General features: G+C 55.1%; 6 protein-coding genes across 6 annotated transcripts; 3 read left to right on the top strand and 3 right to left on the bottom strand.

Annotated features, from left to right (window-relative positions):
- Positions 1–2,591: 2,591 nt before the first annotated feature.
- On the bottom strand, positions 2,592–4,460 carry CORC01_11876 (molecular chaperone DnaJ; the record flags this gene model as incomplete). The annotated part of the gene is made up of 1 exon (XM_022623498.1): positions 2,592–4,460. The coding sequence occupies one exon, from the start codon at positions 4,458–4,460 to the stop codon at positions 2,592–2,594; it is 1,869 nt and encodes a 622-aa protein (XP_022469966.1).
- Positions 4,461–7,226: 2,766 nt separating this feature from the next.
- Positions 7,227–7,499, bottom strand: CORC01_11875 (uncharacterized protein; the record flags this gene model as incomplete). Its single annotated transcript, XM_022623497.1, has 1 exon — positions 7,227–7,499. The coding sequence occupies one exon, from the start codon at positions 7,497–7,499 to the stop codon at positions 7,227–7,229; it is 273 nt and encodes a 90-aa protein (XP_022469965.1).
- A 200-nt stretch (positions 7,500–7,699) lies between these two features.
- Positions 7,700–8,014, top strand: CORC01_11874 (uncharacterized protein; the record flags this gene model as incomplete). The annotated part of the gene is made up of 1 exon (XM_022623496.1): positions 7,700–8,014. One exon carries the CDS (start codon positions 7,700–7,702, stop codon positions 8,012–8,014), a length of 315 nt encoding a protein of 104 aa, XP_022469964.1.
- A 1,072-nt stretch (positions 8,015–9,086) lies between these two features.
- CORC01_11873 (uncharacterized protein) lies at positions 9,087–9,680 on the top strand (the record flags this gene model as incomplete). Its single annotated transcript, XM_022623495.1, has 1 exon — positions 9,087–9,680. The coding sequence occupies one exon, from the start codon at positions 9,087–9,089 to the stop codon at positions 9,678–9,680; it is 594 nt and encodes a 197-aa protein (XP_022469963.1).
- A 1,978-nt stretch (positions 9,681–11,658) lies between these two features.
- CORC01_11872 (uncharacterized protein) lies at positions 11,659–12,095 on the top strand (the record flags this gene model as incomplete). Its single annotated transcript, XM_022623494.1, has 2 exons — positions 11,659–11,830; positions 11,917–12,095. The coding sequence occupies 2 exons, from the start codon at positions 11,659–11,661 to the stop codon at positions 12,093–12,095; spliced, it is 351 nt and encodes a 116-aa protein (XP_022469962.1).
- A 4,621-nt stretch (positions 12,096–16,716) lies between these two features.
- Positions 16,717–18,269, bottom strand: CORC01_11871 (calcineurin-like phosphoesterase; the record flags this gene model as incomplete). The annotated part of the gene is made up of 3 exons (XM_022623493.1): positions 16,717–17,678; positions 17,773–17,833; positions 18,069–18,269. 3 exons carry the CDS (start codon positions 18,267–18,269, stop codon positions 16,717–16,719), a joined length of 1,224 nt encoding a protein of 407 aa, XP_022469961.1.
- Between the last annotated feature and the right edge of the window lie 3,231 nt (positions 18,270–21,500).

Below are 21,500 nucleotides of genomic sequence, written 5' to 3'. Positions count from 1 at the left end.
AGAGGTGGGCAAGTTCTCACGTTGTCGTGTTAGACTTTAATATACCCAAGCGCAGCATAATAAAACTTATTACGTAGCCAGCTACGTCCGCTATTATTTGTTACATATTTCATAGAGAATACTTATAGTTTGCTAGACTATCTTAGGCACGCCACACCGTATGTGGTATCACTTGGCTGTAAGTTAACGTAATCCAGTGATCCACAAACGCTCGGGAAAACGTTGAAAAGGGATCTGATTCCACTAGACTTGTCTCAGCCTTGCATAAAAAGCCAGACAACTATACGCTCTATCATCTCACCGCGAGATAAGTAAGATGAGAAGGACTATACTAAGAATCAAAGCATGGCCACGTCTATTGAGTAGTATGACATAGACCTTACAGTAATCACAAGTCAGCACATAGGCTTCTATCAGGGACCAGTTCTATGCCCAACTTTCCGCTGTAGTGTTCTTGACCCCGGGGCCTCAAAAGTCCGAACCCGCAGCTGTGTCTCGAACCTAGATGGCATGGTCGTGGTGAATGAATGCCTCATGTCATGTCTATTTTCTCGATCGTTAATTGGGGAGTGGGAAAGAGCGGCTCAGTTCACTTGAGGTCGTCCGTCGTCCGTCGTCCATCCTGTCATATTCATAAAAATCACGCCCCAAAAGCGTCTATAATGACATCCAGATCGCAACGTCAAATGTCACCAAGAAAGCCGGGACATCGCGTCTCTAGGTTCCCCGAACAAACAACAATAAAGCTGCACGCTCCCATCATACTAAGCGGCAGTAGCAATGCTACACCATCTTCCTGCCCACTCCATGCCGCTAGAACATGCCCCCGGCTGACTATAGAAAACGTATCATACATGTACCTTTCTTTCCCCTTCTAGCACCGTAAACATGAGCACATACACCCAAGAAACAAATGACCAGCCAACTCGGGCAGCGCCAAGGCATAAACTCCCTCACCGCTCTTCACATAGCGCCCTGTGAGCCTCACAACATATCCAGCAACACCTTCGTCTTCATTGATCCCGAGACCCTCCCCTCCCCCCCAAAAAATAAAATAAAATCTTGAAGCCCATCGGAGGTGGCATGTCAACCCAATGCCTCAAGAGCTTTATGTCGCTTTTATACCGGCCGTCAATGGGAAGAATCCCTTCCCACAAGAGAACACACAAGCCAGTGCCTTTCAAATACCAATTCATCAAAACTCCAGGCTCGCGAGAACTCTTCTTCTTCCAGACAACAGTGAACCACTCCACGTCGCCTAATCTCACAGCCTTCTCTCATCCCGCCGACAGTCTGATCAGCGTGTAACACACCACCCTCACCGAGAATCAAAAAAAAAAAAAAAAGAAGAAAAAGGTCACCAGGTTGATTATACAAAAACACAGCCTCAGCATAGCATGTGGAAAAACCCTTCTTCTGGCCTGGCTTCCCCAAGAACAGCCTCCAATGAAGTCGGGAGTACTCGACTAACCCACAATCGCCGAGGCCTAGGGTGCTGACCTCAACTCGACATGCATTCAATTCACTCGCACTTGCCACCCTTGTTCGTGTCGCATCAGACCACAAACCACGAACCATCAACGTCACCGGAAGCGAGAATCACCCAGATCAACGTGTCAAGAATGCATTCCATTCAACGAGAACCCAACTATAGCCGCCCTCCCAGGACATCCCTCGTGGTGATCATCTTTCCCTCACAGGCAGATCCTGCCAAGATAATATAATATCTCCTCCTCTTTCCATGTTTCCCCAAATCTCCGAGCCCTTCTGCTGCAACTCGTTCGAAATAATGAGTGTGCTATATTCCCTCCGCTTTAGAACTCCAGTAGCGAATGACTAAAAACGATTTGACAGTGATGAAAAATATGCCTCGAGTTCGTTTGAGATCTGAAAAGCCAATAAATAGGTAAATATATGTCGCCATCCCAATGCATGTATGTGTGTATCGTCAGACTCCAGCGTACAACAACTTCTGTGAGAAACCCAGGACGTCCCAAATGTCCCCGTTGCGTAGACGACGCCGGCTGCCAGGAGTAGACATGGGGTTCAGTCTGGTCATAGGGAAGGGGGAGACGGTTAGGCTTCTTAATCGTGAACGCCTCATCACTAGGCGCGTGACCCGACTCGAGAACCTTCCATGGTCCCCCACCCGACCGCCACTTTGTCCATGGCCCCATCAGACCAGGCATCCGTCGCCGCCCAGCACGTCTCGCTCCATAAATGCCAATCAATAGCCGTGTCAAGCGGCCTCAGTCCCTCAAATACCCCCCAGCGCCATTTCGGGCTCGTCAATCGCAGCCCTTTCAGATTGATATCAAATAAGACAGATCGGTACTCGTTACTGTATGTTTTTGCGTCTTTCATATTGTCCCCCTCATACCAGCACGAACCAAAGAAAAAGAACCAGAGATGAAAACATGAGGCTAACAAAAAGTGGGAAATGGAAATCAGCCGCGCCAAATACGACGGAAGGGGGATGAACATCGACGCATTCCAGCAGAGCGACATATCTCTCATCTCGAAGACGGCGGCATGACCATTATGAGACCTAGACGTGGTTGAGGCCTGCCATATTTCCGCCGCTAAGCGTACTAGTAGGCTTGAGTGTACTCATTGCGAGAACGATGCGGGATGTCGGAGTACTGAACGGTATCGTATCTCGCCGTCTTCACCTTGGGGAAAAAGGGACTGGAGCTGGAATAGCTTCCCTCTCGAGACGGCATTGAAGGGCGGACATCGTAATAGGTGGTAGGCTTGCTGTGCTTCCTTGGGGGAGAGTCTCCGCGATACATGGCAGGGTACGCGGCCTCAGCAGCGACTGGGACTGTTCTACCAGCGTTAACCATGTACCGAGTTCGTTGGCCAATCTCATGCGACATTGCCTCAGGAGACTGAGTCCTATGTCGATGACTCCTTTGGTAATGACGGTCTTCTTCCGAATCAGAGTCCTCGCTCAGAATCTGCGGCTGCAGCCTTGAGCGGCCACGACCCCGGGTGTCGGCAGACTCGGCAGGCACATGAGAAAAGGTTTGTGCTCTGACAGGACCAGGAGGCGGACGGTTGTACCCATCGTTGAAGGTGGCCGATCTACCCAAGTGCTTGGGCGGCGAGGTGGAGGTCGGCGAGGACGTTGCGGAGGCGAACTGAGCCATGTGACGAGTGCTAGGAGAGGCATCGACAACATTGGGCGACGGCGGAACGGGCACTGGCGCCTCCTTCGTAGGAGACGATTTCTTGTGGCTCGACTTGTCCCGAGTCTTGGTTTCAGATGAGCGCCTCGACTTTGATCTGCGACTAGAATCCTCCTCAACAGTAGGCATAGGAGGAGGGGGAGGAGGAGGAAAAGGAGCCGCGGCTGGCGGCGTCGGAACCGCGGCAGGGGGCGAATACCGAACCTCGTACGCCGTCTGGGCACGGCTCAGACCCGGGTGAACTGCCTTGCGTGATTGATCCATGTAGGAGGCTGCGTAGAGCATGGTGTCGTTGTATTTGGAAGCTTTGGCATCAGCCGGGACAGGGGGCATTGGCGGTGCTGGCGGCTCTTCCCGGAGAGGAACGCCGTCACGCGGGATCGAGCGGGACCGCTTGTCCTTCTCCTTCTCTTTGGTGCTACTTGATTTCTTCTTGTCGGACTTGGCAAAGTAGGTCGACTCGTCTTCTTCAATGTAGGCAGGCTTGTGTCTCCGCAATTTCTCCTCAGCATCGCGTTTGCGGTCCTTTTCTCTCTCCTTTTCGGCCTTCTCTAGGCGCTTGCGTTCTTGACGACGCTCGTCCTTCTCCGCCGCGGCCTTCTCGACAGCCCTCTTGGCGGCCTTTTCGTACGCCTTCCTTTCTTGGCGTTCTCTGTCTTGGCGCTCCCTTTCTTTGCGGTCTGCAGCACGCGCGAGGTCCTCGCGTTCTCTGTCCCTCTCTTCCCTACGTCTGCGGTCCCGCTCCCGCTCCCGCTCTCGTTCGTCGTCTTGGCGGGACGGTTTCTCGTAACTTGCGGCCCGGCGAGCCCGGGGTTCGTCAAAGATGGAATTTGATCTGCTGTGAATTTCTTCGTCCCAAGATCGAGAGTTGTACCCAGTAGAGTACATTGGTTTGCCGCCAGGGGATCCACGGTACGTGGTCTTGTAGGTATCCGATCGGGGCTCGGCGGTGCGGACTTCGTAGGATCTGGCGGCAGGCGCTCTGGGAGCAGAGGTGTTGGCGGACATGCCCTTGCCTATCTCCTTGCGGAGCTCGGCCAGTCTGACGTTGTCATCGTACTTGCCTCGCTCGTTTTCGTCGCTCAAAATCTCGTAGGCCTGCTGGACCTTTTGGAACTCATCTTGCTTTTGGGCCTTGAGCGTCGGGTCCTGGACCTTGTCGGGGTGGCATTTGAGGACGAGCTTTCGGTAAGCACTTCGAATATCTGTGACTTGTGCATCTTTGGAAACGCCTAAAATCTTGTACGGGTCGGGTGGCAACGCGGACATGATGGAGATGTCTGACGGCGGTGTGATTTTGTTTTGGGGGCTCGTGAATCCAGTTCGACGGTGGTCAGAGAGTGACTGATCAAACAAGGACTGGAGTGATGGTAGTCAGACTGCAAGACGTTGCTTGCGGTCCGGGTCGCGTCGGTCTTTGGGCGGACTAGGAGACTATTGTTGCATTGAGGCGGTGGTGATTAGGCGCTCGTGGCTGGGTGGGTTGCTGTTGTAATTAAAGCAGGAGTGTTTTGGTGGAATCGGGTACGCGAAGCCCGGCGCGAGGATGTTAATCCGGAGTGGGAGGGTATCCGTGGAATGGAATGTAGAGGGAGCGGAAAGGTCAAGGAAGTAAGGTAGTAGAAGAAGTAGTAGCAAGGTAGTATGTAGACTGAAGTGAAGTCGCGCAAAATGATGTACTGCGAGGGATGAGGTAAAAAGGAGAATAAGGTAAAGGCGAAACGTTGAGGATCGTTCAGGTGAGGTGATGATGTTGTGGTAAGAGTTGGAAACGGGTGAACCGAGTGAGAGAGAGAGAGAGGGAGGGAGATAGGCAAACAGAGGAGAGCAGAGGCAAAAGATGCAGATGCAGATGCGGATGTGGATGGCAAAAGAGGGCGAGAGAAGCAGCCGGATGCGTATGGCGAGGGTGAGGGCGAGGGCGAGGGCCAGAGGTCGGACAGCGGTCGATCGTGGTTCGTGGCTCCTATCTATGGGCTTTCCCCTCGAGGTGCGGCAGCGCAGCCAGTGTCCAGTACGCAAGTGGAGTTGTCTGCGTGGGTTGATATTCGCAAGTTGCGTTGGACGGGCAGCTCAAGCGAAGACGAGAAGGGGAGGAGAGGGAAACGTGCCAAATAACGGGACGATCTAGGAAGACGAGGAAACGGAGGCGGATATGGACAGCGGACCGGAGTGACTTTGACACTCCCAGGTGCTCGCTCGCTGGGTGCTTGCTAGGAGTCGAGAGGAGTGATGACTGGTGACTGGAAGAGCGGAGAGACTTTAGGATGCTGAATGACTGAGGATTGGAAAGGAAAAAAGTGACTTTCTACGCACCATGCGAGAGGGTCCCCAGATGGGTGGGCGGGTGGTGGATGGTGGATGGTTGATGGGATGGCTTGTGGGTTGTGGTTGTGGTTGTGGATTGTGGATTGACGCGGGTGGATGATTGATGCATCGACGGCCGATGGATGGACAGACCAGGTCGTTTCCGTCCTGTCAGTCGAGAGCGAGCCGGTGCAAGCGTGGGACGTGGAAGACGTGGGTGGGCCAAGGTGGAGACAGGCCCATGGGCGGTGGGTCGCAGAGCCTGGGGTCGACAGTAAGGCACCTCGCCTCATGTACCTCGGTACATGATCTATGTATCTGTACGTGTACGTACCGAGTAAAGTGCCCTTACCTCACCCTCCAGTACGGACACAGATACGGCTTGGTCAGGACGGGAAGGGATGTTCTGACGGAATCGGGTGCCCAAAGTGTACAGCGCCCAGGCAGATGCCCCATTGCTTGCCCTTCTTTTTTGGTTCTGATTCTGATTCTGATTTTGAATTGGCCATACTGGGCGAGAGCTGCGAAGATGGATTCTGGTGTGTTTCCCGGTCCGCTCGTGCACCTCACCTCCGGTATTCTCGGCGAGTCGGAACTTACCTACATTGTAGTATGGAATCCACGGTACGTACTGCAGAGGTGCGAGGATGGCGGATGGAAGACGTGACTTCCATTGACAGCACGGGGGCACGGGGGCTAAGGTAGCCAAGTATTTGGTGCGACCAATTCGCAGTTGCACTTGATTGACGATGAGGTCACGGGCTTCCTGACGAAAAGGAGGGGGAGAGCAGACGATGACTGGACAGGACGGAGGCCGATGGCTGGGTCTGGGCCATTACTGATTGGACGAAAAGGGCACGATCTGAAGCGGAGCGTTGACCAGTCAAAACCGGCTGACAGCGACTAGCGCAAACCGACCTGCGGGTCAGCCTCAGTCTGGTGGCTCTCCGTTTCAATCTGACGAAACGGAGCTCCAGGGAACCTCCCTCCTCTCTGTCTTGGCCTGTCCAGATGCACAAGATGCACCAGATGCAGCGTGAGAATCTGAACGGAAGGTACACGTCTGGGCAAGGTCGCCGGCCCCCTTCCTCTCACCCAACCTCCACACCCAGACGCCCTTTTGGCTCTTCCGTCACCACTTGGGCTGACGAGTCACTTTCAAAATGATGGATGGGCGACTGACTGCTTTGAGACTATCAACCAGCCATTCTTTCCTCTTCAAGAAGTGTGGTCAGCCACCGGTGAGCAGAGTGCCAGGGCCGTTGCACCCAGACGGTATAAACAGATACTGATACGTCTTTGCATGCGGTACAGCACAAACGGGGGCGAGCGAATGGGGCTTGTAGCCAGGTGAGACGGTTCTGGCCTTGGCTGATGATGCTCCACTGTCCCCTGGTTGAGAAGGGATCCCACGTCTTGGTCTTGTGGAGGGGGGGACTGGATTTTTGGAGGGGCTGGAGTGGGTGTGATGTGCGGCGTGCCTAGCGGGTAAGGCTTCTTGGGAATGGACGACCACCGCGACTTAATTGCTTGCCCGCCGTCGGTGCGACAACTCTGTCCTTGGACAGAGTTGTCGTCAAACCCCAGACATCGTCCGTCTTTTTGCGTTTCCACGGACCGCAGCTTGCGTCTGTTCTGTTCAACCGCCTATCCTTATCCCCGGACGGACAAGCGCACAGAGAGGTAAAGTCCGAGTCTGTCAGTCGGAGCACCGTTGTACCCGGCTTGTCATCGGTCTCTTCGTCCTCTGCGCAACCCGCCGCTCAAAGTCCGTCCCGCCCTGCCTGTCTTGAGACTGGCGTCGACCGGTGTCTTGTCTGTACCCTTCTCTCTGTTTCCTCGGCCGCGGACAGGCCCTGCTTCCCTCTCTGTCCGACCCGCGTCGTCCATCGCCCAAACGGGCAGAGTACAGCAGCTTGCGGTGGCTTGCTGCAGCGGTGGTAGGCGGCCGCGGGCGGATTGGACAGCAAAAGGCTGAACCCCCCGGCAGAGCTGAGCCATGATACGCAACGCCTGACGTATGCGGGACCCCTGGGACCTGCCCGTATCGGTCGCTTCTGGGGCCGCCTCAGTTTCTTTTGTGCCTTTTACTGACAGACGTCTCGCGTTGTCGTGGGGACATGTTTAGCTGGCAGACAAGGGCACTGAAAGAGGTCGGCTATAAACCGAACCCTTCAGGCGATGAGCGACAGGGACGGCACATGGGCTCCCGCCGTAAAAGTCGATCGCTCGCGGCGGCCATGGATACGGTGAAGGAGAGCAGTGGGGTGGTTGGGGGCAAGATCGAACCCAAAGGATGGAAGCGACAATGTACGGTATGTACCTCGCCTTGCTACTTGCGGTGTAAAGGATACAACTTCAGTCCGCCAAGTGCTGTATCGTGCCAGGATACCTTCCAAGATCCGAGGGGGCCATCGCGCGACGTAGACGAAGCTGCCGACGACAACTTCCATGCTGCGTCTCGACTGGAGGAACTGGAGTATGGGGCAAAGATGATGATGGATGAATCAACCTGACTTATTCCAGCCCTCAGCGCCTCTCGGAGACAGCGGGGAACTTCTCGACGACGAGAAGAAATCTCTTCCTTTTCGGGGGGGCAAAAATGGGAGTGCGGGTTTCGCTATTTGCCGCGTTCTTCGTCTGTTATTCGCTGATATCATGAAAGCCGAGTGTAATGCTGTGGTTACCGGCGAGAAGCTGGGGATCCCGTTGGATGGGAAGTGGTCAGTTAGGGATAGCATGGCGTGGCACCGTCAACGCTTGTTCGCCTCGTCGATTGGGCAGCGGCAACACCAACAGCGGAAACAGCAGCACCAGCACCAGGGAGGAAAGCACCGCAACTGCAAAGCAACAGCGGAGGAGGAAGGATGTGGCAGTGGACAATTGGAAGCCGGCGGTGGCTCGTACGTAAAGTCGTGGGTACTTTGCGTCGTGAGGGGTCGGGGGGCGACTGCCACGTACCGTCGACAAGAGTAGGTACATCGAACCTTAGCTTCCTCACAGTCACCGTTTGTCGCGCCGTTCGTCTGCTCCTCCCTCCAGTGGCGACAGCGCAGCCTGCGAACACAAGGTGGCACCTGGTACCTAAGGTTGGTATTCGTTCAGCCTCCAACGCTGCAGCTCGCAGCGCCTTTGAAACGTTCGTCCGTTTCCAAGCAGCAACCTTCCATTTGGTTGAGGGGAACGCCAAAACGTCCCGATTCCCGAGGATAGCGCACAAAGCCTGACAACTCAATTAGCAATTCGGGGCTGCCGTTGGTGCTTAACAAAACGGCTCTTTAAGGTAGCGCACACACTAAGCAATCATCTGCCCGAGTCTAAAGGGACCTTGGCTGATAGTGTAATCCATCGTTCTGTGAACTGCAGGCAGTGCTATCTGGTCTGCTCGGCGAACGCGAACCTCCAAGCCGGAGTACTTGGGAACCACAAGCTGCGTTGCATCAAACCATTGTCTGACCCTCTGTAACTGTTCCTCCTCGGCGGGTTTCTGGGTGCTCTATCGATTGGAGGCTGATAGAGCCACCTGAGCCATATTTGGCATCATGGACATCATGATTTCAAACGCATCTGTCAGACGTTGCTGAGGTAATGCCCAGACCTAGCAAGGCTTCAGACCTCTGGTTGACTCCGTCGGCACCTCCCATTCGGCTTGATCTTGATGACAAGCACCGCGGCCATTGTCCGGGGCCATCTGGCGGTGAACAAAAACCTCGTTTGACCACCGTTTGCGATAAAAGCGGGCCATTCGGGCAGTGGAGCCCCGTCCTCCGGTGCCGTGCCTTCTCCTGTCGGTCGACTCGCGACTCTGACCCCTTTCCCCTGTGCTGGGTACCTCGAAGGAAGGTACGGGAGTACATCGTATGCTTACCTAAGACAAGTGGGTGCCTTCAGGAGATGCCCAAGGCCTACGAGGCGAGGACCTTCCTAGCAGGGACTCCAGGGAGCAGAACAAGCGTAGCAAAGTTGACGGGAGCTGTCACCGTCAGACCAGGAGCGAACCGTCTTCCCGCTAGCCCAACCACCCCTCCCTCCGCTAGGTCTCTCCAACCCAACCCGTTTTCCCATCGATTTTCTCATGACACTCGTTCAATTCGATGCCCAACCCTATGGAAGCCCAGGAACGGAAGAAAATACCACGTCTTTGAGCCCAACGGCGATACGACGATGATGGCGACCAAGTAGCACAGATCAACACTAACAGTTTTTGTGGCCTGGCCTGGCCTGGCCATGATATCAGACCTACCCGTCCGCAGCCAAAGAGACGTCGCCAGCAAAGTCATGGGTGCGCCGTACCCCGGATCGATATGCCATACGAGGCTAGCCAACTTTTGCCTGTGCCCATCAGCTATTATTCTAGCTTTCCGCCGGGAACGCGCAAAGACAGAGACAGGCCGCAAACCACAGAACATACGGCGCCACATGGTCGTTGGTCGTCTCGCGACCCCGACGGCTAACCAACGACAGCCATTCCACCGTGCCCGCTTCGTCTTCTAGCTGCAGGCCTAGAAAGTGGCACGCGAGACGGGACGACAGCAGACTTGTTCAGCCATCAGCTCTCTGGCTCCCATCGACATGGAGCAACGTCATCCTGGAGAACAGGAAGATCGCAACTAGCTTGAACATCGTCAACCATAGCCCTACGAAGGATCTGTCACGTTTGGGGAGACAGACTTACACACCCACTCGCATCTGGCGTCGGCTCTGTCTCAAAGACTTGCCTCGGAAAGTCCTTTCACAGGCTTTCGTCGGTCATTATTCAAACATGCGTCGTTTGCAGGCGCATCCATAGTCGTATACGCATTACTTCTGCCCTGCATCTTTCGGCAACGATGGAAGCTCACAACCTGGCGACTTACTCGCAGTTTGAGCATAATATTCGTCCATGGCCAATGGAGGCCGCCAGAGTTTTGGCACCGACTGTGGGGTCGTTGCAGTCGCTGGGTGCTTTGCCCGCTACCCAAGGCCGGCATATCCATATCTGCAATGTCTCCGAATTCGCCCTCTAGCTCGTCGTGTCATCCAATGTCTACGACAGAGACAGAGGCCGGCGGGCTTTCAGGGTCGCAGTCGACCAATAACGGTGACCACCGCAAAGTGTGTGCATAACACCACCCACAGTTCCCACTCGGGCTCGCTGCATCCCCCATCACACAATATCACAAACCACACGACTTTCCAAAACCATTCGACTCTCAGGACATGTGTCTTAACATGCCATCTTCCCTACTCAGCGACGTCGCATCCCACGCCTTTCCTACTCGTGATGAGATCATCGTTGCTCCGCGAGGTCGCGTGTTGGTGACCATCAGGAAGATCGGAAGCAGGTACGAACTCTAGTGACAGAGGCGTTCCCCTGGCCCCCTTCTGGACACCTTGCGGGTGTGGGTGGCAAGGGCGACTACATGTGCAAAAAGTCAGCTCGCAATTTTTTGTCTTCTTCCACGTGAAATACACCTTCTGCTTGCGCTTCTACTACACGAGGAGGGGGTCCGGATCCGCCCGTCATTGGTCTAGGAAACCCACGAAGAAGAAGACAGGAAAAGTCTCCCGCGACAACAAAATCAGACGAAAAATGGAACGCCTTCTCGACCAGTCAGACAGAGGCTTAGCTGCAGCTAAGTCGCGACGAGTAGGAACCCGTCGGCAGGAGATTTTCCTGGAGCAGATGCCGCATTGAGAGAGATGCGGTGCTCGAATCATGTTGGTCGAGATATCCTGGGTGGAGGCATGACTTTCGACGGACGAGTATCTCGAGCAACTCTTCGGCCTTGTTATTCGGGAACTGCAGTGATGTCCCAAGCACAAGGGGGACTGAGTGGCTTCATAGTTCTTACCCCTCAGTATCATCACCCAAGCTTGGCTTTTACTGTCTATCACTGGTCCTCGACAGCCAGCCGGTGGTGAAGGGGTTTCACGTTTTAGCGGTCAGCGCCGTCTGGGCCAATGGTTCGAGAGGAATCGAATCGTCCCGTCTCGTCCTGTCTCGTGCGCGAGCGGGCCCAGGTCCGTCTTCTCCATCGCGGATGATCAGCTGGCTGGTGCCGCATTGGTGTGGATATCCGGCCAAGTTTAACAGCTTCTGCTCACTGTGCTCAGGCATTTGCTTGCAAGGCTTCGGCATGACTATCCTCTTGTTGAGCAGTCAGTCCCCGTCTCCAGCATGGCAGCACCAAAAGCTGCCCTCAGCCTTTGGTCGATCACAACGCTTTCAACCCTCCTCGGTATGGGTTGCAGCTCGATCGGATTGGTGCGGGGCAGACATCGGCCGTCAGGCATGCAGCAGCCTGTTCGCCTTTGGAGCTACCATGAGCAGTCAGTCAGACTGTCGCTGAGTGAGTGAGGTGAGACTGAGAAGTGAGCGGCCAACAGCTTCGAGCTATGGGCGATACCGATGCGTGTCTGCGCTGGGTCACCACAGCTCTGAGCAGAGACAAACCCGTCCGCTTCGCCATTGCCGAAACTCTCCAGGGAAAGCCCTCCAACGCTCCCGTGAAAATCTTCAGGAGAAAACCGCTCAACTTGCGCCACGACAACCGGGAGCTCCCAGCAAACGCTCTGCGTGCCGGTGACACCTTACTCCAGGGACCCGGCCGATAGCCTATCAACGATAAGATTCGCAAAGTGACTGCCGGGTCAGTTGGAGGGAGGGAATTTTCTCGTTTCTGACCATGGACAAAGCGGATACCGCGCCAACAGATTCCCATCCACGTCTCCAATGCCAACCGCCGGTTACCACCCTCAAGGCAAGGGATGCCATCCCATCTTTTGGTAGCAGAATCCAGGAACTTTAATGCAGTCAACGACTTTGCTAGCCACAAGCATCCTCTTCGGTGGATAAGGGTGCTGCATCTTGCAAAGCCCAGCTGGCGATCGTCCAAGGAAAAGGCGTCGAGAAAAGAGGCATTTTCGTCGGGCATAGGGCACAGGTACTGCATGGACTGAAGCCGGTCTATCGCTAGCCAGCTAGTCTGCGGTCCTCACGAAGCCTGGGCCATACTTAAGGTCCTTTTTTTGCTGGGACATCGCTGCCTTTGGTGGCGGTGAAGTGCTTCTCATCGACGCTGACTGGGGTAGCTCTCTGTTTCTTCGCTACAGCTTCCATCCTAGCCTAGGGCTGTTCAATTGGGGAAATTTTCGGCAACTTGAGAGTTGCAAGCCTCTCTCGCTGTGACTCGCTGTGACAGAGTTTCACAGACGCATCCAGACTTCATCAATTCGAAATCTCGATGGCAACACCATCATCTTTCCAGGTGACCCATCTCGAAGGGACGTAAAAGAGTTGAGAGAGGGGAATTGAGGGTCTCAGGCGCGAGCAACCCCCACTGAGCGAATCGAACCCCGCGATTCCGATCCCATCACATCACACATCATCCCATCCCATCCCACTTCCGCACAGCCGCCGCATCTGATTCTGGGCTCACATTCTCCCGCCCATTCCAACCCCCAACCCCCAACCCCCAACCCTCACGCCCCTTCCCCTCCTTTTCAGAGTGCGTGAGCGCCTGTTGTTTGGGAGAAGTCCCCACCGCTGCGTTTATTGGGTGCTTGACAAGCGCCGAGCTGCACGTCTTCACTCCCTCTCTGGATCAGCATGTCCATTCCCGCACGCGAGCCCGTCTGCCCGGACTGAGAGACCGGAATGCCTACCTTATTCTTTCTTATTGCTGCCTTATAGCCTGCTTCCATACCGCGCGCATGCATCTCCCTCCAATGGGTCTCGGGATGGATGATGGACGAAGTGCCTCGCGAGCAAAATTGACCAAAGACTTGGAGGACTTGCCCCCTCCTCCTATCCAAACGCGGCGGTTGCATACTCCCAGCCAACCGGCTTCTCACCGCGTGCTGTATGGCTGACAATACAGAGAAGGCATATCCGAGGGGCCTTTTTTTAACGTAGCATCCGTACAAGTGTATGCTGATCTATGCCCGGGGGTATAGTTGAGCTCTGATCCTATCCCAACGACGCGAGGTTTTCCTCCAAAGGGAAGTCTTGCAGGAGAAAATAAACGGCATGCGTGCCTGGGAAATTTGGCACGCCGCAGTCTCTGGATTCGGGCCATTGGTTGACGGCACGGGATGGACATGCGGTATCAGGCATCCTGAGCCGGGTAGATGGCCAGACGGGGCGGCCCATCAGGTGAGAATGCACAAAGTCCCGGGGCATTTCATATTCTTCCTACCTCTTGGGTTTGACGACGGTCGATGGTATTGGCGGCCGTCAGGGGTCTGTCACTCCTTCGCGGCCGCTGATGTGTGTGCGTGAGTGTGGTGACACGAGGGGCCCTGGTCGCGGAGACCGTCTTGGTGACCACCTACTGCACAAGCCTAATCTGATAAGGACGGTACCCGTTGCAACGTGTAAGCACACGACGTAGCGCGTAGGGCGGAGAGGCAGGTGGAAGGAAGGGAAGATGGAGCACGAAAGCACGAAGCAAGAAGCACGAGGCGAAAGGAGGTGTACCCGCGCCGCAGAGTACAGAATCGATATGTAGGTCTGGGGCGCGGGCGGCCAGGCAGCCAGGCCCCTTCCCCATTCCGCCCCTCATTGTCCTCTTCAGAATGCCTCTCTTTCTTTTTTTTTTGGTGACATCCACTGTGGTCTTGTGTGTGAGGCACCCAGACATGATTGTCGATTCCTAACCCAATGGGAGAGCTAAATTGGCAATTGCATGTATCGATTGGCGGGCAACAGAGCGGATGGCGTCGGGATTGGATGAGGCCTGGGGTTAGTTAGGTGTAGGTCGGTATGTCGAATTGGGTAAGTAAGCTGAGGGAGACTTTGGTTGCTTGGGATCTATCTCGAAGACCCCGATATCTGGTACGGTCTTGTGCGAATGGGAGGATGGGAGGGAGGATATCTGCTTGTCTTGCTTGCCTTTTCTATCGGGGGCAAGGCTGGGGCCGTCTTACATCAGCTCGGGGAGGCGATTGTCTACAGGGAGATTTCGAGGGTTGTGTCGTGGGGGGAGATGGAATGGATTGGTTACGCAAGTAGGTTTTTCTTACATCAGCGAAGAGGGGTCCCGGGGTGGTTATTTTGGGTCAGGTCATTGGGCCGTATTTGATGCTCTTGATCGGACTGGCCGAGGTGCTTGGTGCGAGTGTGCCTGTTGGAACGGATTAGGTGGTATACCTAGTCTTGTGGTCCTTCTCAAGAGGAAGAGAAAGATCATGGCGAAGAGGTTTGTCGGATGAAAATACACGGGGAATGGGATATCGCCCTCGTCAAAGATGCAGATGTTGATGCAGCCTTGCGGTCGTGTCTGTATCTGCCGGGGGAACCGGGGGGGACAGCAATGTGCAGGAATGGTGCTGAGGCGGGGTCAGACTTGATCCCGGCCCAACCCACCCTTTTGGAATCCCGCCTCGTTGAGGAGAGGCTTGTATGCTTGTCTGTATTTGGGGGCTGAGGATTAGGCGGGGAGATGGGCGTGGTATTTTTGGTGCCTGATTGTCAGCGCGTGAAGCAATGTGCAAAAGTTCATAGATAGGTGCGTCGGATGGGTGAAGACCTGTTCTACCGTCGACGCGAGGCTACCTTCTTGTGAGGCTGCCTTTTCTGTTTTAGATTGCTGTCGATTGCCATTTTCACATGTCTCTGGCAGTGAACTTTGCTGGATCGACGGCCTTGAATGTCGATTCGAGGCGTAGAGGTGGGGGGGGGGCTTGCGTATGGTGCTGCTGGGTTGTAGGCGAGGCTTTGCTGAAAAAGTGCGGCTCTTACTTGGGCTTTTTCTTCTTGGTTGGTGTTGATAGTTCTGAGGATGGAGAGGTACGACGAGTTGTGGTTTGGGTATGCCGCAGGCGAGGCTTGTGACTGTTCAGGGGGGGTGGGGACGTGGGCAAGAAGTAGGTAGGCTACGAGGCGGCTGGGGAAACGGATGGAGTAGGTAGAAATGAAGTCGATCTTGGGAAGCAGGCTCGGTCTGGTCGGTGGATGTTCCCGTGTGAAGGCACTTTTTCTCGTTTCCTGTGGCTACGGTTCATGCGTATCTTGGCATGTGAGAGATGGGGTGGCTCTCGGGGGATGGATGGGTAGTCAAACATTAACGGCGAGGCTGCAAGGGCGGCGGGCGTGATAAGGCAGGCCTCTTGTCTCTGAGAGGTGTATTGGCAGTATGAGTGAGTGTGTATTCACATGGGCACATGTTGCGAATTTGAAGTGCTAACGGAGTAAATGGCTTCGGAGCGTGAGGCTCTTTGCTTTTGCCGTATTTTTGCATACTCGCCTTGCCCCCCCCATCCCCTAACTACGACTGTATTATACCCTGCAAAGCCCTCCTCATCATCGTCTCTTGGTGTGGTGGCAGTAGATACAGAGTGACGAGTATCATCGTAAAGACTTGGACGGCTTTGACGAAAAACCACATCCTCTGCGAAGACCAAGCATTCCGAAACAGGACGCAAGCGTTCCCATGGGGGCAAGTGGCCATTGCAAACCATACTCGTTTGAAGGATTGATGTGGAAGTTTGCCTTGACCTCAGTGATTGGACGTCACCTCCCTTCCCAGCTTCCAGAGCCTCATTCTCATCTTCTTTTTCCACCCTCCATGGATGTTTGTTAAGGGCTCAGATGGGGGGGGGGGGGGGGGGTGGGCGGGGGGCGGCTCGCTGGATGCGGGTGGGCCGCAGTCTCCCTCGTCCCCGGCTGATGGTCACTATCTCTGTCTCTGTTTGTCCACGCCGGGTTGGTGTTGGTGGGGGGGGGTGGGGGGGGGGGGGGGGGGGAGAGTGCGTGCCCAGGCACTCTCTTTTCAACAGTATAGAGTAGCATGTAGCAGAGCTCGATCGGAGCCTCGTCATATTCGAACCTTAGCCGGGCGAAGAACGCTGAATTGATGCAAGTTGAAGAGCCGTCGCAAAGCCCCATTATGCCACGAATGATGAGTATCGACGTTACCGAATATTTGCGCGTTAGAGCAGATGCCGCGGGGAGGCAGACATAGAATGGCCCGATCAAGTCTGGATGCCTGCTGCCTCGAACGACCTGCCTTCTAGCAGCAGATGGCGCATGCTCCCTGAAACTGGGTCAAACGGGAACGCATACCTTCACCGAAAAGCAACACCATGCGGTTGCCTCGTCGACAGCAAACCAAGTTCACTTGCCTGAATGTCTGGTCTGCCTCGTCGCCAGTGCACATCACTGTTTTCTTGCTACATGTAAAGCCCCCAAGCAAGCAAGGCGTCTACCTGCCTAGCCACCCCGTTGGAAACTACTTCACTCCACATACGCGACCCGCGGCATGCCGTCGCGAGTCCACTCCCACACGGGCAGATCCAGGTCCACGACGATGGGTTTGTTGACCGTTTTGCCGCCGACGTGGGGGTAACTCTTGGCCATGACGGCGCAGTTGACGACACACGTCTCGCGTCGGCCCAGGCGCCCTGCGAGTGCGGCGGCGTCGGTGCGGGCTGACGTTGGATCTCCGCCGAGGCCGCGGGTGCCGAGCCCCGGTTTTGCGGCGGTCTCCAACGACATCGTTTCTCCGGAGGCGGAGGCGGAGGCGGAGGGACCGGATGGTGTATTTCCTACAACCCTGTCGGATGAACCATTCTCTGGATGTGACCCGTCGTTGCGCAGAGGATTACCCCCCTTGACCGACAAGTTCACAAGAGACTGCTTGTTTCCCTGCCCCGGGTCGCTCCAGCGCTCCACGCCGTCCTCCCTGAAGGCCGAACCGCCGCACCCAAGGTCCCAGCGCACCCGCTCGACGCCGCGGCCCTCATGGACATGTCCGCAGACGGCGAGGCGTGGTCGAACCCGCCAAAGAGCGCGCCTCAGGGCTTCGCACCCGGCGGCGCGCCGGGCGCGGGACTCGTCGCAGTGGGTGTGCGGCGGTGTGTGCGTCACCACGACATCTACTTCAAGCGGAATGTCGTCCCAGAGCGCGGGGAGGTCATTTGTCACGACGGCGCCGACGCTGCCGTGCTGCGGAGCGTCATAGCCGAATGCCCAGAGGCCGTTGCGCGGTGAGTAAGGGGATCCGAAGACGGTGAAGGAGGTGTGTGGTCCCGAGGGCGAGGAGAGACGGACCGTTGCTGTTTCGTGAGTGAGATAGGTTATTGATGGCGAGTTGGTGAGGAGCCTTTTGCAGTCTTGGGGTGATTGTGGTGTTTGGTTGTGGAAGTGACTTCCGTGTTGGGCGTAGAAGTCAGGATCCAGAGTCAAGTCATGGTTCCCTGTGCGGGTTCAATCAGTGTCCGACATGAAGGGATGAACATGTACTCTACAAAAGGTGAGTAAAAAAGCAGAGGAAACGAACACAATCCGCACCTGCGACGACAATTTTGGTTTCAAAGTCGGCCTTCTCAAGCCATTGGACAGCCCGAGACAACTGATGATGTCGTCAGTTACACATTCCAAGACCATCAACAAGCAAGCAGACGCCACTCGGCGAGTCCATGTTTTGTTTACAAATTCGCCACGATACACCTAGTGACTGAGACAGGAGCTCATGTCTCTGCGGAAGGCCTCCCACATGGCTCCCAAACAGGTAATGACCTGAATCGACAACTAGGAACCTCCCTCTTCTTTCTCCGAACCAGAGAGAGCACGAACGGGGCACGTACCTCGGAATAGCTGCCCTGGTTGGTCAGGTCTCCCGCGTGGATCAGCACGTCGCCCTTTGGCAGTTTGACGGTGGTGTTGTGGGTGTCAGAGACGCAGACAAACCGGGTCCTCCGCAGGAGCGGCTGGCGTTGCGCTGGCTGCGGATGGTCAGAGGTGCCGGTATGATACATGATCCCGGCGACGTGGGAGGGGCCAGTCATGGACCGGGGGACGTGCGGAAGCGGGCTGTGAGAATGAGTGGCGGCCGGCAGATGATGGGGCCGATGTATTAGATATTGAAGTGACGGGGTACCTTATGGTAGAACCATGCAGTGGCAGGCAGATTAGGGGGAGGAGCCAGTAACAGATTTCTGTAGGGGAACACAGAGCGGATTTGTGCAGATGATGAAGACCAAGGGATGCCCGGGATGCAGAAAACAGTGTGACGCGAGTATAAGGGGCCTAAGAAGATGCTCTGTAATGGGTCGGCGTGAGGGCGTTTGTGTGTGTAGTGCTTCACTTGAAACAGGCCGGGATACTTCAAAGGTCGTCGGGCACTGACTAGATCGCGTAGGCCGTGCGTTCCGCTTTCCTCCAATCCTTCCTAAGCTTGCCAGGTTGCTGCTGCTGCTGCTCCTGCTGCTGCTGCTTCTGCTGCTGCCTTGTCAGTGTTTTGTTTCATTGATACTCGGCCGCTAGATTTCTTCGGAAATTATGAGTAAAGAACGATGTGGAACTCGGGGGCCCCTGCAGATCCAAAGTCAAGCTGTAGAGGAGAAAGCGACAAGAGATGAGATTATGAGCCTTCTAGAAGGCTACAAGGGGAAAATAGGGGAGGTTTCAATGAGCCCAGTGGCCCAGTGGAATGGATGAACATCAGTTCGGTGTAGCCGCTCTGTCCCATGGACCCCAAGTGAGATTGATAGTCGGCAGACAAGCCCTCGAGCGGATGCCCTCGTAGTTCGGAGTGTGCGCGTAATTGGCTGGAGACGTGGGAAATCATCGGATATGGGGCCGACCAGGAGCTGGGGCACCTTAACTACCTTACGGATACACAGTACATGACCATCATGCGAGATCCCAGGAGAAACGAAGCGCCGTCATTGGACCGACGGGCGGTGAAGAGATCCAGTTGACTCGCAGCCCCCAGTTCGTAGGAGACTTCGTAGGAGACTTGTGAATTGAGAGACAGCAAGCCTGGCTGCCACTGCTGCGAGTGTGAAGGCGAGAACAGAAACAAGCCAGCCGCCGGTGTCATGCGAATGGTCAGATGGAGAGACAAAACGGTCTGCAAACGAGGTTGCATAAAAAGAAAGCAGAGTTTCCAAAATGGTGTCCGGATATGCGGGAGACGGGCGCATGCGCAGTCTCAGCGCGCAGATACGAAAAGGAAGAGGCATGCGCCACCCCTCTTGTCTCTGTCATTCTGTCACTCTGTCGCTCTGTCGCTCTGTCGCTCTGACTCTGAGAGTGCCGTGAGGGTCTCGTGGCTCTGGTAGAATTTCAATTCCAGCGGCGGAGAATGGCAGATGACTGAGAGATTGCGTTCCCTCTCGCCGGATTCCCCAGGGAGGCGAATACGTATCCGTATGAAGAAGAGAGATGCACACACACAGACCGTAGAGATTCCTGGCTGGCGGTTTCTGGGATTGATTGCCCGGGCCAGGAGGCGCAAATGACCTGTGCCGGGGGGATAGAGTCTCTGGCATCGGGGGTCTAGAATGGCATCGGCACAGTGCGGCTGGCCGGCTGGCCGACTTACGTGATCCTTACACCAGGGGCTTACCTTAGCAAGGTACGGGTAGATGGCACAACTTTTGCTCGCCTGAGGTTTCGTTTTGCCCACGGCTGCAAATCTCCTTTCCACCTTTCCATTATCCGTATGATTATGGCAATACCTTCTTGCGCCAACAACTCTAATCGTAATGAACTCATTGCGCAAGTGATCACAGCATGTTTACAAATAATTAAAACCTCGACAAGTCCGATCTTGCTGACGGGTATCCGCACGCAGCACGTAGTATACGGTAGGTGACGTTAAATTTGGGTCCTGGCTAGCTGGCTAGGTAGTCTGGATGGGATGAGCCTGGATTGACAGATGACGATGTCTGGCTTATCACTTATGCTAAGCATATCCGTCCCATACCAACGGCGCAAGTGCCCGCGGCTGGCATTCCAACCACGTCCCATTGCTGTGCAACACAGCTCCCCTCCCTCGCAGTTCTCACCCCCCGTTCCCGGCCGTTCGACCCATCGTTCTTCAACGGTCTCACCCACTCTGTTCAACTCCACTGCAATTACGAGCGAACCCCCGAATGGACCTTGTTATGCTATGGTACGGAGTATGCCGCTAGGACACAAGAGGGGTCACCCTCCTTTTCTTTCCATGCATACGGAGTACAGCACTTGCGGCTCCGTGGTGGGAACCAATATTCAGGATCGTTGCTGACAACGCGAATGACCTCAACAAGGTAAACCAAGGGAAACGGAGCAAGGTATCCGTAGACTGCAGGAGTGTTCAGCCTCAATGGTAAGCTGTCCGAGCGCAACTGATGCCTACGGCGCTTGTCTGCCACGCACCTGTTGGTGCTGTAGTGTTGTAGAAGGGGCGGGCCACTTTGACCTCGCCATGTCTCTCCCTCTGAACCAACGCCATGCCATTAAACCTTTCTTTGTCTAGTCTGCGATGCGGCGTCAGTATCACACGGACAGCATGTGGGCCGTTGCACGGGACCTCTCTCCATGTCTGGAACCTCTGGATAGACGTCTGGCAGCCGTCATTGGTCCTTCTTTTGCAGCCGTCTCTACTTGTACATTCGCGCGTCTGTCATCGGGAGCGAGAAACAGACACACAGACCGGTAAGGATACCTACTCGCGAGCGCAGCTAGCGGTCGTTGTTGGTCTCTGCAATCCTCGGCCAATCAAAGGCGGCAAAGCCACAAGCGCACCGTACCTATACATGGCTACCTACCTTAGGTAAGTTAGCTGCTCGCCCCCCTTCTCTTCCCCTCATTCACAGACTGTTGATCCTGTGAAGGGAAAAGGTAACATCTCTCTTCTTGACTGCCTTTTACTTTTCAAGCCAGTTGTTCAGTCCAAGCGTATCCGTCATTCTCTGCAAGAAACATCGAGGGAGCCAAAAGGCAAATGCACAGATGGGACGGAGATTGCCAGATGCAACTCTACTGCGGCAGTATATCTTCTTAATCTTAATATCTTTTTTTTTCTGGCTCTCTCTCTCACTCTTCTCGTTCTTAACGAAAAAACCCCTCTAATATCTCACAGGCTGCAAGGCACCTTCTTCCCTTTCTTATTCGCTGCGATAGTATACTTCTCAAGACTCTCCTCGCACTGCTCCCCTTGCCTGTGCATACGCACCCGGACCTTGCAGATGGGGCGTCCTCCCTTGTCGAGGCCATGAATAAAAGTTTTACCTGACCGGGCCTGGGTC

The sequence above is a fragment of the Colletotrichum orchidophilum genome (assembly GCF_001831195.1).
Source record: "Colletotrichum orchidophilum strain IMI 309357 chromosome Unknown Scaffold_136.1, whole genome shotgun sequence".
Classification (NCBI taxonomy): Eukaryota; Fungi; Ascomycota; class Sordariomycetes; order Glomerellales; family Glomerellaceae; genus Colletotrichum; species Colletotrichum orchidophilum.
Note: the sequence above shows the minus strand (reverse complement) of the source record. Positions and strands in the feature narration are given on the sequence as shown.